The sequence below is a fragment of the Hydra vulgaris genome, chromosome 09, assembly GCF_038396675.1.
Source record: "Hydra vulgaris chromosome 09, alternate assembly HydraT2T_AEP".
Lineage (NCBI taxonomy): Eukaryota > Metazoa > Cnidaria > Hydrozoa > Anthoathecata > Hydridae > Hydra > Hydra vulgaris.
Genome location: NC_088928.1, coordinates 54,957,501 through 54,971,112, shown reverse-complemented (window position 1 = coordinate 54,971,112; position 13,612 = coordinate 54,957,501). Strand labels below are relative to the sequence as shown.

The following is a 13,612-nucleotide window of genomic DNA, read 5'->3' as shown; positions in this document are numbered from 1 at the left end:
AGAATCTCTCGCTTATGAAGCGAACGCTCTACCACTATACCACTACCGCTCTACCATTACACCACTACCGCATATAAATAATATAAATAATAACTATAATATGATAACTTTAATAAAAGTAATAGCTAATGATAAAAACTATAGTAAAAATAATTATAGTAAAATTTATAACTATGACATAAATTATAAAAACAAACAAAACAATTACAAAAATTATTACAATAACCATAAAACTATTACTACAATGGAGTCACCACCACTATAAATAAAAAATCGTTATTAATAATATTATTAAGGCTTCTAAAACAAATATAAATTAATGATAATAATAATAGTAATAAAGTAAGTAATGATAATAATAATAATAATAGTAAAATAGTTAACAATAATAATAGTAAAATAGTAAAAAAAAAAGACAGTATAAAATAAAAGTAATAATAGCTTTATTAATACAGTAATATAATGAAGCAATAATAATAAAAGATAAAATTAATATTCATTATAGTAATAAAAGGGTATTTAATTACAATTTATTCATTCATAGTAATAAAAGGGTATTTAGTTACATTCTTCTTTTTTATAAATGGTATTATTCGGTTCCAGTGAGAAATACATCGATGTTTTGTAGAGAACTTGCCATATTTGATAGTGCTAAAAAAGGAAGTGTGAAAATTAATATTTTCAGTATTTTAAATGTAATATTTATGTCTTTCACTTGTTTTGATAAAAAAAATTTTAAACAAATTTAGTAGGTTATTTTGAAGAAAATCTAACACAAGAGACAATTATAAAGCTTCACAAGATCTTGAAGTTTTAGATTTTTTAATTCAGAAAACCTATTTTGGATATTAGATCGTAAAGGAGAAAATGTCATAATTCTTGTGGAAATATGTTGTAAATTACTTATTCGATTTAATAGAACAAGGAATAGTAAATTGATATTAGAATATGTTAGGGAACATAGTGTTGTATTAATGAAAACATACTATTGGCACATGAGAGTTTTTTCATTTAATTGAATTTTTGATTGTACCATGATAAGTTTTTGTCAAAAATTACCTTGAGATATTTTATATATTTAGATGGGAAAAGTCTTTACCGCTAATTTTAATTTCCACATTATCATTATCAATTTTTAATAATATTTAGAAAAATATGTTTACTATTAACCAATGGCACAAATGATGGGGATCTGAATTAGCTTTTTTACAATGTTGTGTGAGTGATTTATTTATGTATAGAAGATTAGTGTCATCAGTGATAAGACAAACAATCGAATTATTTATAGAGTGAGGCAGATCATTGATATATATTAAAAACAGTAAAGGCCCTAGAGCAGAAACATGTGGGACACCTATACCTAATAACCGAGTATGTTTTTCAATATACGATGAAAACCAATCATTAGAGATACCCCATACATTATAGTGGTCCATTTTTTAAATTAAAATCTTGTGGTCAACTGTATCAAAAGCTTTTTGGAGATCAATAAAGGCGCCTCAAGCAAAAGAACCACTATCAATTGCACCACGAATCATTTCAGTAATGCTAATAAGTGCATGGGAAGTAGAGTGTTTTAAACGAAATCCGAACTGGGGGCCAAAGCAACTCTTAGAATTATCAAGAAAGTGATAGATATAAAAATTAAGTTATGAAATGGACTTTAAAAACTTCATCAATAATTTTGTTCATAGAAAAGCAAGGAAAATAAACCTTTAAAATGTTGCAATAAAGTTGATTTTTGTGTTAAAAGTCAAAAAATAACCTTATGTTTTAAGAAACTTTTTGATGAATGCAATTGTTTTTCTTTTTAAGGGAGTTGTTGCAATTTAGAAGGCAGTGGCTGAAATGGTGTAATCACTGGTAGTTATGGTTCTGACATCTTAAATCCTAAAAGAATATATTCTGACATAGATAAAAGTTGTTAAAGTAAAGAAGACAAAATGGGATAATGGTGTTTCAAATATTAGCAATTTATTGTTTTGAAAAATTAATTTTATTGATAAAACTTTAATGAAATCCAGAGACTTTTTGCATACATTTAAAATTTCATCAGAGCTAAAAAGTTTGCAGTTCACAAAAGCATTCTTTTGATAAATAACTGAGCTTTTTCTTTGCATAAAACCGTTAAAGTAATTTGCAACAAATTCTTTTAACATGGCAACATCTAGCGGCTGCAGAATGTGTAACATGAACTGACAAATCAGATAGTATTTTCAATGCAAATAAGTATGTCTTAAGTAAATAACATGTGTCAAGCACATTAAAATATGAGTGTACACACCATTGAGCCACTGTATGAATCTTCTATCCAGAAATGTTGCATGTGCAGCATTGCCTTGACCACTTGAACATCATCTGTTGTAGAGACTTTTTCTGATGAAGTATTGCTAAAGTGTCTCATGCTCAACTTATGACTTCACTAGTTGATGAACAGTTTTTGTCAATTTTTCCTTGCTGTATTTATCAATTTTTCCTTGCTGTATTGTTGAAAAACAAATAAGATTGACTTTAATGTTGTAAAAAGTTGGTAACTAGTGTGTTGATGTCATGTAAGTTCAACAAACCTCTTAATTGATAGTAAATCTCTTCACTATCAATTGTTTCACTTAAGCAGGTTTAAAAAATTTAAGAGGTTGCACAAGTCATTTAAAGTTTCTGATTACAGCGTTAAAAGAGACAATTTAGTGGATTAAGCTATTTTACATTTATAGTAAATAACAAACGATTTATTATTAGTCAACAGTTGCAAATGTACTTACCATTTTTAATTGTTTACTAATAATCTTAGTTTGAAATGGCTCTCATGCACAGAGCTTTTTGTTAAATTAAAAATTGAAGTTTGATAATTATTATTTTTGTTATATTATTATCATTATTACAAAATAGTATATACTTTTTATAATATATAACTACCAATATTCCTATTTGTTTTATAATATTAATAATAATTATTATTTTTACTACTATCACTATTTTTATTATTATTGAATTTGACAGGTGTTTACTTCATATTAGTAATTTTTTATTATTTTAATTCATCTCTTCATGGCCATGAAGGCCACTACTTTGTAAATATCCTTGACTTGACTATTACTATATATATATATATATATGTATATATATATATATATATATATATATATATATATATATATATATATATATATATATATATATATATATATGTTTATCGTTAATCGTTTGTCAATAACATAACATTTTTTTCCATTCATGCTTGGTTAAGTCATTATACTGTTTATCAGAGTTATTATGTGAGGAAACAATGCATTTGTAAAATACTTCTTTGATAAGCATTCTCCATTTATTGGGAAATCAATTTTAATTTTGCGACTACAATTATTAGTAATTTTTTCTTTTAAAAATTCATTTTTATTAATTAATGCAATCTTATGGTCTTTTATAATTCTTTCTACATTTTTTGTAATATAGGGAACTATATTACAAAAAATATAGAAAGAATTATAAAAGACCATAACAGGGAGAAACTAGTTTAAAAAATTTTACATCACTTATTTACATCTTAAATGTAAATAAGTGATGAAAAACTTACTTATTTACATCAAAAATGCTATCTTGTTTAACAGCTCAACATCTCACATTTGGAACTTGATTTAATGTGCAATAATTAAACTATTAAACTATTATTATTCTCTCATATTCATTGACTGAGGCTTTGGATTTGCTTACAATTTTTACACATAAAGAACATTTAATACAACAAAGTTTTTATATATTTTTTATCTTTCCTTTTTTTCATGGAAATGTGGAGATTAAACAGTAGTGAATAAAAATTGCAATCATCAATCATGCTTTAAAAAATATTTGTTACATGAATCATAATCATCAATCATATTTGAAAAAATATTTGTTACATGAATTGCAATCATCAATCATATTTGAAAATATTTTTGTTTTTTGTTGATTTAATTTTTAAAAATAAGTCTTTGAATTATGCTATTTATAAAAAAAAAACAACCTTGCATTATGTAATGTAACGTTATGTTATGTAACTTTGTTTTTTAACAAAGAGAAGAAATAAAATCCTGTTAACAATAGATGTATATTTTAATTCAATTTTTGTTTAGATAAAATTGCTAAATGCTGCTGAAAGATGTAGTGTAAATAAACTGGTTGAATACAAATTAATTTATTCAGGTTTAAACTTTTAACTAAATTTTAAATAACATAATAATAAATATTTTTATTTGAACCCAAAATTAAACTAAAAAAATTTAATATCTGTGTACATTATACATCAGTATTTTTTTAATTTTTGAAATACTATCATTGTTAAAAGGAATTTACTCCAAATGGGGTGTGAGGATAAACTATTTTGCTATTATGATAAATTTGCTATTGACTTCTGCACTTATGATTTAAAATTAGAAGTTGTTACAAAAATCTAAAAGAGAACACAGCAGGTTCTATTAAATTTGAGAATTAAGATTCGTGACATTTTTATTTTAGTTTTAAAAAGTCAAACTAAAACATTTTTAAAAACATGTTCACAACTTGTGAATTAAAAATCTTTATTGTGAATTTATGGTTATTGAATTATATTTTCATTATTTTATAATGCTTATGCAAAGAGTTTTACCTTTTTTCTCACACTCTACCTCTGATTCTGACAGAATATTGTCATATATATTAAAAAGGCCTTGTGTCACAAAATTAAGGAATGGTGTTGCAAATAGTAATAAAAAAGAATTGTATCAAAAACAAAAACAGGAAAAATGTTTTAATTTATTATTCTTGTTATATTAGAAATAGTAATGTTGTTAAAAAACGAATTTTCTAAACTTGTCTATTCCACACCAATCATTTCTATAGATGACTTGTTTTCAAAATAACATGCGCGTGCATACCTGTAGGCAGAAATAACAAATAATCTGAAATTTTCCAGCAAAAATCATTAAAATTTTTATAAGCTTGTATATTTTGTTAGGAAACTTAATGCTTGATGTTGGAAGGCCATCTTTAATTTGTGCTTATATAGCACAGTATTATAAAAAAATTTTACTTCACGATAGAAAACTTGGTTTAGTTATAAACATATCAATACCATTAAATGTCTACTTGGCATATAATAAAAACTAACTTGGGCAACTCATTTTTTATTTCCTGACTGGATAATTGTGTATATGACAGATTAATATAACAGAATAAACTTTTATTAGAAACTTAAACCTGGTGGCTATATTCCTACTGACAGAGTGCTGATTCTTATCATTTACTGCTGTGATTCGATATCTACTGTGTTTTTTTATGTAAAATAATATGATTGTATCTTTAGGTTATATTTTATTAATTTGTTGAATTTAGTCTTCAGTACCAGCTTGAGTTTTAATTAACTATTGTTAATTCACTACACTGGGGCTCGATATTAAAAATGGTATCATTTTTAATTACTTTTACAAAAAGATTTTTCTTGTTAATTTTCCATTATTTTTCCCTGAAACTTTAATATGTAAAGCAACAAAAAATTTTGCATAGCCCTTTACTTTTACCCAAAAACATAAACTTGCTTTAAAAGTGCTCTCGTTGACTTTTAAATAATGATGTTATTATGAGACTTTGATATTATTATTTAGATTTTTTAAAACTCATTTTGTCCCAACACTAGTGTCAAGTTTTTAAAATTACCTAATTTTTTTACAATGCTATAATTTTTCTAAGAATAGGTCTTTATCATTTGATGCTAACTTTCCTACCATTTTTTGTTGATTTGTTACTACTTCTTGTTACAATTATCATTATTAGGTGTCTCTAACCACTGCACCTTGGATACTAAATTACTATTACTTAAAAATATTCAATTATGATGTTTTTATTTATAAAATTTCGAAAGATTTTTAAAAGCAATATGGATTAAAAAAGCTTATTAGAATTTTTGTTGTTGTTGTTTTACGAGATCAATATAAATATAAAATTGCAAAAGAACATAAAATATATACGTAAAAGTTTTAAATAGCAATCAAAGTTTATAAAAATAATTTAAAAAATTTAATTTTTACAGTGTAAAAGAAAATAAAAGAAATATAAACACATTTTTAAAGTGTATTTATGTTATAAACTTATGAATTTATACTTGTAAAGTTTTAATAATTTCTGTCTACAAGTATGCATGCACATGTTGTTTACAAAAAGATTTGATGTTGCACGGAAAGTCATTTATACTCATTCCTAATTTAAAAATTTTATTGTATAAAAATTCATTAAAAAAAATTGCTTTAAGAGCGTAAAAGATTTTTCCCCATATGTGGAGCTTATAAAAGATTTAAAAAAAAAAGTTCGTTTTTTTCCTTAGCACATATCTTTGATGACTCAGTGGTTTAGTGTTCTGTCTTCAGTTTCATTTCCATGGGTTAAAGTCTTCCTCTAAGCATAATAAATTTTGAAATCTTATTGTATATATTTATAGCAAAAAAAATTTCTGATTGTTAAAAAAAATTTTTAAAGTTTTCTTATATATACATTTTTCATTTTCTTTCAGTTAAGTTAAAAAATTTTTTTTTTTGAATATTGCTCGCAAGATTAACGCGCTAAGTAAAAAAATTTAAAAAAAAATGCAGGGTAAAATATATATTTTTTCAACAAAATTTATTTAACAAAGATTTAAATAAAAAAAAACATTTAAGTTGTTAACAAAAATGAACAAAATATATATATTTCCAACAAAATTTATTAACAATTTTAAAGATATAAAATGTTAAAAAACAAGAAGCAAAATATTTCCTTGCAGAAAATTTGTTTACAATTAATAAAATAGAAATTGTTAAAAAAAAGAAACAAAATTTTTTTTTTCTTTCAAAAAAAATTTATATGCAATTATTAAAATATAAAGTCTTGAGAAAAAGAAACAAAATATATATTTTCAACAAAATACATATTTACAAACAAATCCTTTGATTAAAAAAAATTTTTTAACAAAAGCTTATATATTTTACAAACGAATTTTAATAAAAAAGACAATAAAAATTTATGCATTTACTAATACATTTCTATTTATCTTCTAGTTGTTGATGTAGTTAAATATTTTCCTACGCCCACCCTTATTCCTACCAACCCGCTTTAAGTAAGGGTGACCCCTACCCGTCTAATGAAATTAAGGTAAATCTTTCCTCATTCTGGGCCCACACCCTATGCGCACTATATGATGTGGGGTCCTTATTAACAGCTTGTTAGCGTAAAAATACCTCATAAGATAAATCTGAAAGTGAAAAAGTAATGAATGAAATAACTGAATAGTATTTTTATTTATCAGTTACCTATAAAAACTACTAAGTTATTTATTTACTGGTTAGTTACCATTAGTAAACTACTAAATCATTTGTTTACCAGTTATAGATGTAGATGATCCAGCAGTTGGGGATGATGACGCTGTTGTGGTCGGTGCTGTATCGACCACAACAGCTTCATCATCCCCAGTTGTGGACAGTGTTACTGCAACTGTATTGACTATATTGATATCAAAAAAGTAGATGTAATCAAATTGAAAATTAAAACCAATTGAGATCAATCAAACATTTAGTAAAAAACAATAACTATATCTTCATTCAGGATTTTTCCTCCACACATTTTAAACTTTCCGCTAAAAATAAAGCAACTTTTAATCACACACACATATATATACACATACACGCACACAAAAGCATATGTATTATATATATTTAATAATGATAAATATATAACTATACACATATGATATAACTATATATAAAGATAAAAGTATGTAAACATATGTGTTACAAGTATGTAACACGAGTTCTTGGTTGTATATCTATTGCTGGCATTGACCTTGACCACCAAATTTTTAAGGTAGTCTTTTACTTTTTTTAAAAAGTTGTAACATTCTACATTCCAAATATATACAAATCATTATTATAAATGTTAATTAAAAAATCATTTGTTATATTGATAAAATAGCACATTTTATCTCTAGCTCACACCTCTAACTACGGGTTGTTTATATCCGAAAATAGGTGTTTTAGAGTTCACCAGATTTATGACACTAAAGTCAGTAGCTATTTTTTGTTAACTAGACTGAATAAGTTATGACTTGCAATTGCAAATAGCATATTTACATTTATTGCTTATAGAAAATAAGCCTTACTTTATCTAAATGTTTATTTATTGTTATTGGAAAAAAAAGATCTAAGAAGAAAAGAAGGTGTTGTAGGACATTTGAAAATATGTATTTGAGAGAAAATCAGTTTTCTTCTGCATCAACAGTCTGGAATACAAAGAATATAGTAAAGGTTATTCTGGTTTAGAAATAAAAAAAAATAAACTTGTCTCCTCCAACAAACGTAAAAAGGCTTAATAGTATTCCAGATAAAGTTCATATATTAAAGTTACAGATTTGTAACAGATTATCTCTTACAAATCTGTTACAGATTTGTAACAGATTATCTCAGTATTGTACTGAAACAGTCAGTAAACAAACAAGGATGATGTATGCCTGATTCTGAGACTTGGTTCTCTAGATCTTCGAGGCATAGATTCAGATATCATGAGACATTTAATTTAAAGATTTAATTAAGGACTTTGCAATGAAAAAGGCCAAAAGAAAGCTATAAATAATAATTTTATGTTTTATGTAATAACTTTCATGACAGTAATGCTGTCATTTTATGAGAATGGTTTAGGACACCAGTACCTACAAATGCAGCTTTAACATATATGAAGACCTGATAACTGATGGACATAAGGATTCCGTCAGAGGTCTCCTTATTTCAAAAAAATTAATGTAATAAATTTTAAAATGAAATTGCAAGTTTGTTTGATCTGTTTAATATGATTTCAAAAGTCTTAAAAATAAATAATACCATAGAGTATAAAATATACTTAAGTAAAAGATACCAAGAAACCCCAGACCCTTCTAGGGTAGCTTGTAGCGCTCCCCCAGACCCTTTAGCTGGAAAAGGAAAGTAACTTGTAAGCCACCTACTGCCCTTAAATCTCCTCTCTGGCAGGAACTCCTTGAACATTTATGTTGTTAAAAGTCCTCCCCCATAAAATTTCCGTTAGGCTATATGCTTAGAGCAGCACAGTACCTTAATCCTGCTCTGTTTTTGTTAGGTTTTTTATTCAAATAGTATACCAAAATATATAAATTTAGTAAATAATCTATATATATATATACAATTACTTAAAATAACACAGCATAAAATATTTAAAAATCTAGTGCAACTTACAAACATTTAGGAGAACATTATCATTTAATATACATTACATTTATGCAAAATTTAACAGATGGCTTAATAAATTTTCAATATTCAATACAAATATTTACAAAAAGGATTAATGTAATATATTTTCAGACATTTTCTTGAGATGTTTTTGAATATCTTTAAAAAATATTTAAAAATAACATGATTATCTGTTAATAAATTTCATAAACTATCTGATTGCATCTAGTTATCTTTATAAAAAATCATAAACTAAATAATATAAACAGGTTTATTATTATGTTATATTAAATTAGTTATTTATATTAAATATGATTTCACAGATATATAAGAAATAAATTCTTATTGAAGTATGTTATTTAAAGTTATTAAAGCAAATCTTACTACATGGTTAATAATGTCGAATTATTTAAATATTAAACCACATTAATTTGCTTTCAGTTGGCTTACATAATTTATAAATTTAATTATATGATTTTGTTTCATTTTTCAAATTCTGTTATTGCTGCACATTGGGTTCATAAATGTTTTATTTTAAATATGATATTGTATATTCCCATTATTTTCTCATTAAAAACATACATTTAAAGCTCCTCTTTCTTTCTTGCCTTATTTTTGCTTATAAAGAAGTTTAATGTTGCCATGTGGGAGGCTTAAATCTTGTTTTTTTTTTTTTTAAAAACAAATAAAAACAACCAAAAGGTATTATAAATACATATTTTATACCCCTTTTCCTTTTGCTAACTCAACTTTATTGTAAAAAAACCTGAAAAGTTAAACTTTTATATTATATTCTACATTGTATTTATATTATATTATACATTATATTATATTATACATAAACTTTATTATTTGCATAATTTTAAATATGTGTAAGTTAAATTTAGCAAATTTAACAACTGGTGACAGCCAGTTCTGTAATACCTATTAAATATTCATAATTTAACTTTTTTATTATAGCCAGTAATATCTGCTTATTATTTATAATTTAACTTTTTATAACTAATGACATTAAGTTTCATCTGCAACATTAATTTAAAAAATGCGACACTATTCCTTTATTTTGTTTTAAACGCTATTTATTAGTTTAATTTACGATATTCTGTTTCGGTTCTGTTTTTTGACAGCCAAATATTTGCAACATTGTGTCTTATCCTGTTTATTGACAATCAAAAATGCTATAAAGTTGCATTAGGACACTCAATTTTTTTTGTTTAAGAAAGTGTCTAAAATATACTTATCTAAATATATAATATATCATATCTAAAATATACCCCAAAAAAATTCAGTATCAATCTACATCCTTTATCACAAGACTTAAAATAATAAAGTTAACACTTTAATTAAATGTTTTAACTTTTATATTTATATTAACTCATGAGTTTACTAAATGGGGCTTCCTTGACTGTTTTGAATGAAATTATTTTGAATTTTAATTTGATTTGAAAAAACTAAGTAAAATTAAAACATTAAAATGATTAAGTTTGAGCTTTCTAAAACCTCAAACTTTAAAAGTCTATTTAAGCTACATCGTCTGTAATATTACAGACGATGTAGCTTAAATAGACTTCCATAAGAACCTAGTTTAACCTAGACTGGATATATTATACTGGACTAGACAAGATAAGACTGAAACTCAACTGAAAGTTTTATACAACTCTAGTTGTAGACAATTATCTCTAAAGCAAAGATGATCTTTGCTCAGTGGCACAAAGTTCTGCCATAGGGCAGAAACAGTTTTAAAAAAACTAGCAACCCACCAAACATTAGTTATTTGTCCAATTTTTTTAACCTCATTTCTGATGTTAGAAGTGCATTCTTCTATTTTTCTTTTGTTTTTAGCTGACAGAATGAATTTTATTTACAATTTTTTGAAAATGAATAATTTCCTTTACTTCCACAATTGTATCTCCTATTGACAACTATAAGAAATCTGATGTGGAGTTATGAAGTTGTTATGGAGTTATGAAGTTGGAGATATGAAGTTGTTAGAAAAATATCCTAATTTAATTATTTGGCAATATTTGAACCATCATTTAAAATAGTTTTTTTTTTTTTCATAAAATGAAATACTTATTGAAATATACTCTTAAAATTTTTACACATTGAGTTTGAAAAGACTCCAAATTTGTTACTTTTGCACATGTTATACACTATAAGTTTCCAGGTGAACATGTAATGCAAGGAAATATAATTTTTTCTCAGAACACATAAATATATCCCAGATAGAAGGCCAATTTAATGATTCTGGTTTTGCATAAACATAAAATTTGGTCATTATTTTGAATCACAGTATAGGTCAAATTTTCTTGCATTTCACTAGCAGTTTTGACTTTTTAAAAAAAAAAACTATTTAAGGTATTTTGCTTCCTTTTCTTGTCCTTTTTGTATCTGACTAACTAAAAGATAAACTTAATGAAAAATATAAAAATCTTTAATTGAATTTATTGTGGAAAACGCAAGATTATTCCATACCATCACATTTTTTTCATCACAGCAGTTTACAACTTTAATATTTTTTTTTAGTAATTTTGAGCAGAACAGTAATTAATATTTTTGAGAGATGTAATCCCACATAAATTTTTGCTATTTATAAATATCAAAATTTTAAAAAAGTTGTCAATTTGAAAAAGTTGTAAAATTTTGCAAATTTGTAAATATCAAAGTTTAAAAAAAAAAAAATCTTTATACAATTTTTTTTTAAACATCTTTGTTTCCAACAAGGCTGCAAGCAACCACTAATTAGTGTTAGAAGTTACTGGAAGAGAAAAGGTAAAGATTAGAGCAAGATAAAGAATGACAGATGACTTAAAGGATTGCAAATTACATGAATTAGGAAAGCAAGATGAAGGAAGTGAATTTATTCCTCAAGTTTTTTCCAGAAGAACAGATGTTCAAGAAAAAAAACTTGAGGAATAAGAGTTTTTGGAGCACTTAGGAACAGTCACAGAAAAAGGATGAGACTTAATTGAATGGCGAGTAACACGAGAATGAATTTTAGTAGATGGCACAAGAGACGCTAGCTCTTTAGAGCAGTGCCCATTATAGTATTTGTAGAAAAGAGAAAGAGAAGCAACATTACGATGGTGTGACAATGGTTGGAGGTTGGGTGCAAGAGCAGGTCCAATTATGTTAACAATTTATTTTTGGACCTTGTCTAAAAGAAAAAGGGCATCATTAGAAGATCCGCCCCAGATACTTTAGCAGATGCTAGTTTAGCATCTGCTAAAGTATCTGTTAGATAGTTAGCAGATGACTTATTGAGTACATTACTGTTTATAAATATAGGAAGATCTAGGTTATTGCAATAACGATTGGCTAAAAAAAATTGAGTTTTATCTGAATTAAAGTTCACCAGCCACTGTAAGCCTCATTCTGTAGCAGAAATAAGATTCTGTAGCAGTCAGAGAGTATTGACTTATTATCATGACAAGAATAAATGGTTGTATCATCAGTGAACAATGCCAACTTGGATGTGAGAATATCTAGAAGATTGTTAATATAAATTAATAAGAGTATAGGGCTGAGGATTTATCCTTGAGGAACCCCTGAAGTTACAGGATATGAAAAAGAGTGCTGTCCATTGAGGACAACTTTTATACTACGATTGGAAAGGAAGGATTCAATAATCTTAAAGATGTTGCCAGATACACCATAAGAAGAAAGCTTATAGAGAAGACCAGCATGCCTAAATTTATCAAAGGCTTTAGAAATGTCAAGAGCGATAGCCTTAACCTTGCCACCTCTATCTATTTACGATAAAAACTATCGGTTATTACTTGCAAATCGGCTGTAGAACAAGTAGGTTGAAGTCCATATTGATGATCAGAAAGCAAGATATTAGATTAACGATAAGAGATTAGGTGTTTGTTAAGTAATGATTTAAAAACTTTGTTTATGATAGGAAGAAGACTAACAGGACGGTAGTTAGGCGAGTCAGAATTATTGAAAATTGGGATAACGGATGCTGCTTTCCAGAAGTTGTGAAAACCATGGAGAAAAGTGAGGCTTGACCTGAAATCGTTGGGAGGGAATAAAAGATTCCATGCCAGCCTGAATCCATGTAAAAATGTATAAGGTTATGTAAGAAGTTCATTTGTCAGCAGGAAGACAAAAGATTTCTACCCAAAGGCCATCACAAAGAAAATCACGGAAAGAGTTTCAGTCAGCTTTGAGGTAGTTGTAATTGGTAGGATGATAGGGGGATTCAAATGATGAAAAAGAATGAGATAATAGTTTTAAAAAGATCAAACCGTGATCAGAAGCACATGAGGGTGATTGTGGAGAAACTGAGCACTGGCTAGGATCAGAAACAAGACATAAGTAGAGTAGAGAAGGTAAATGATAGTGATTGTCCAGCGAATTGAAAAGTTGACTATTTGAGTTAGAGATTGAGA

The 13,612-nt window shown here is 26.2% G+C and overlaps 1 protein-coding gene across 1 annotated transcript in view; it reads left to right on the top strand.

The window, feature by feature from the left end:
• The window catches only part of LOC100206343 (tyrosine-protein kinase receptor torso), a 142,487-nt gene that overhangs the window by 80,910 nt on the left and 47,965 nt on the right, over positions 1 to 13,612 (top strand). Inside the window, exon 10 of the mRNA XM_065806074.1 lies at positions 4,110 to 4,179. Within this exon, the coding sequence (XP_065662146.1) occupies positions 4,110 to 4,179 (70 nt within the window). The remainder of the gene's footprint in view (positions 1 to 4,109; positions 4,180 to 13,612) is intronic.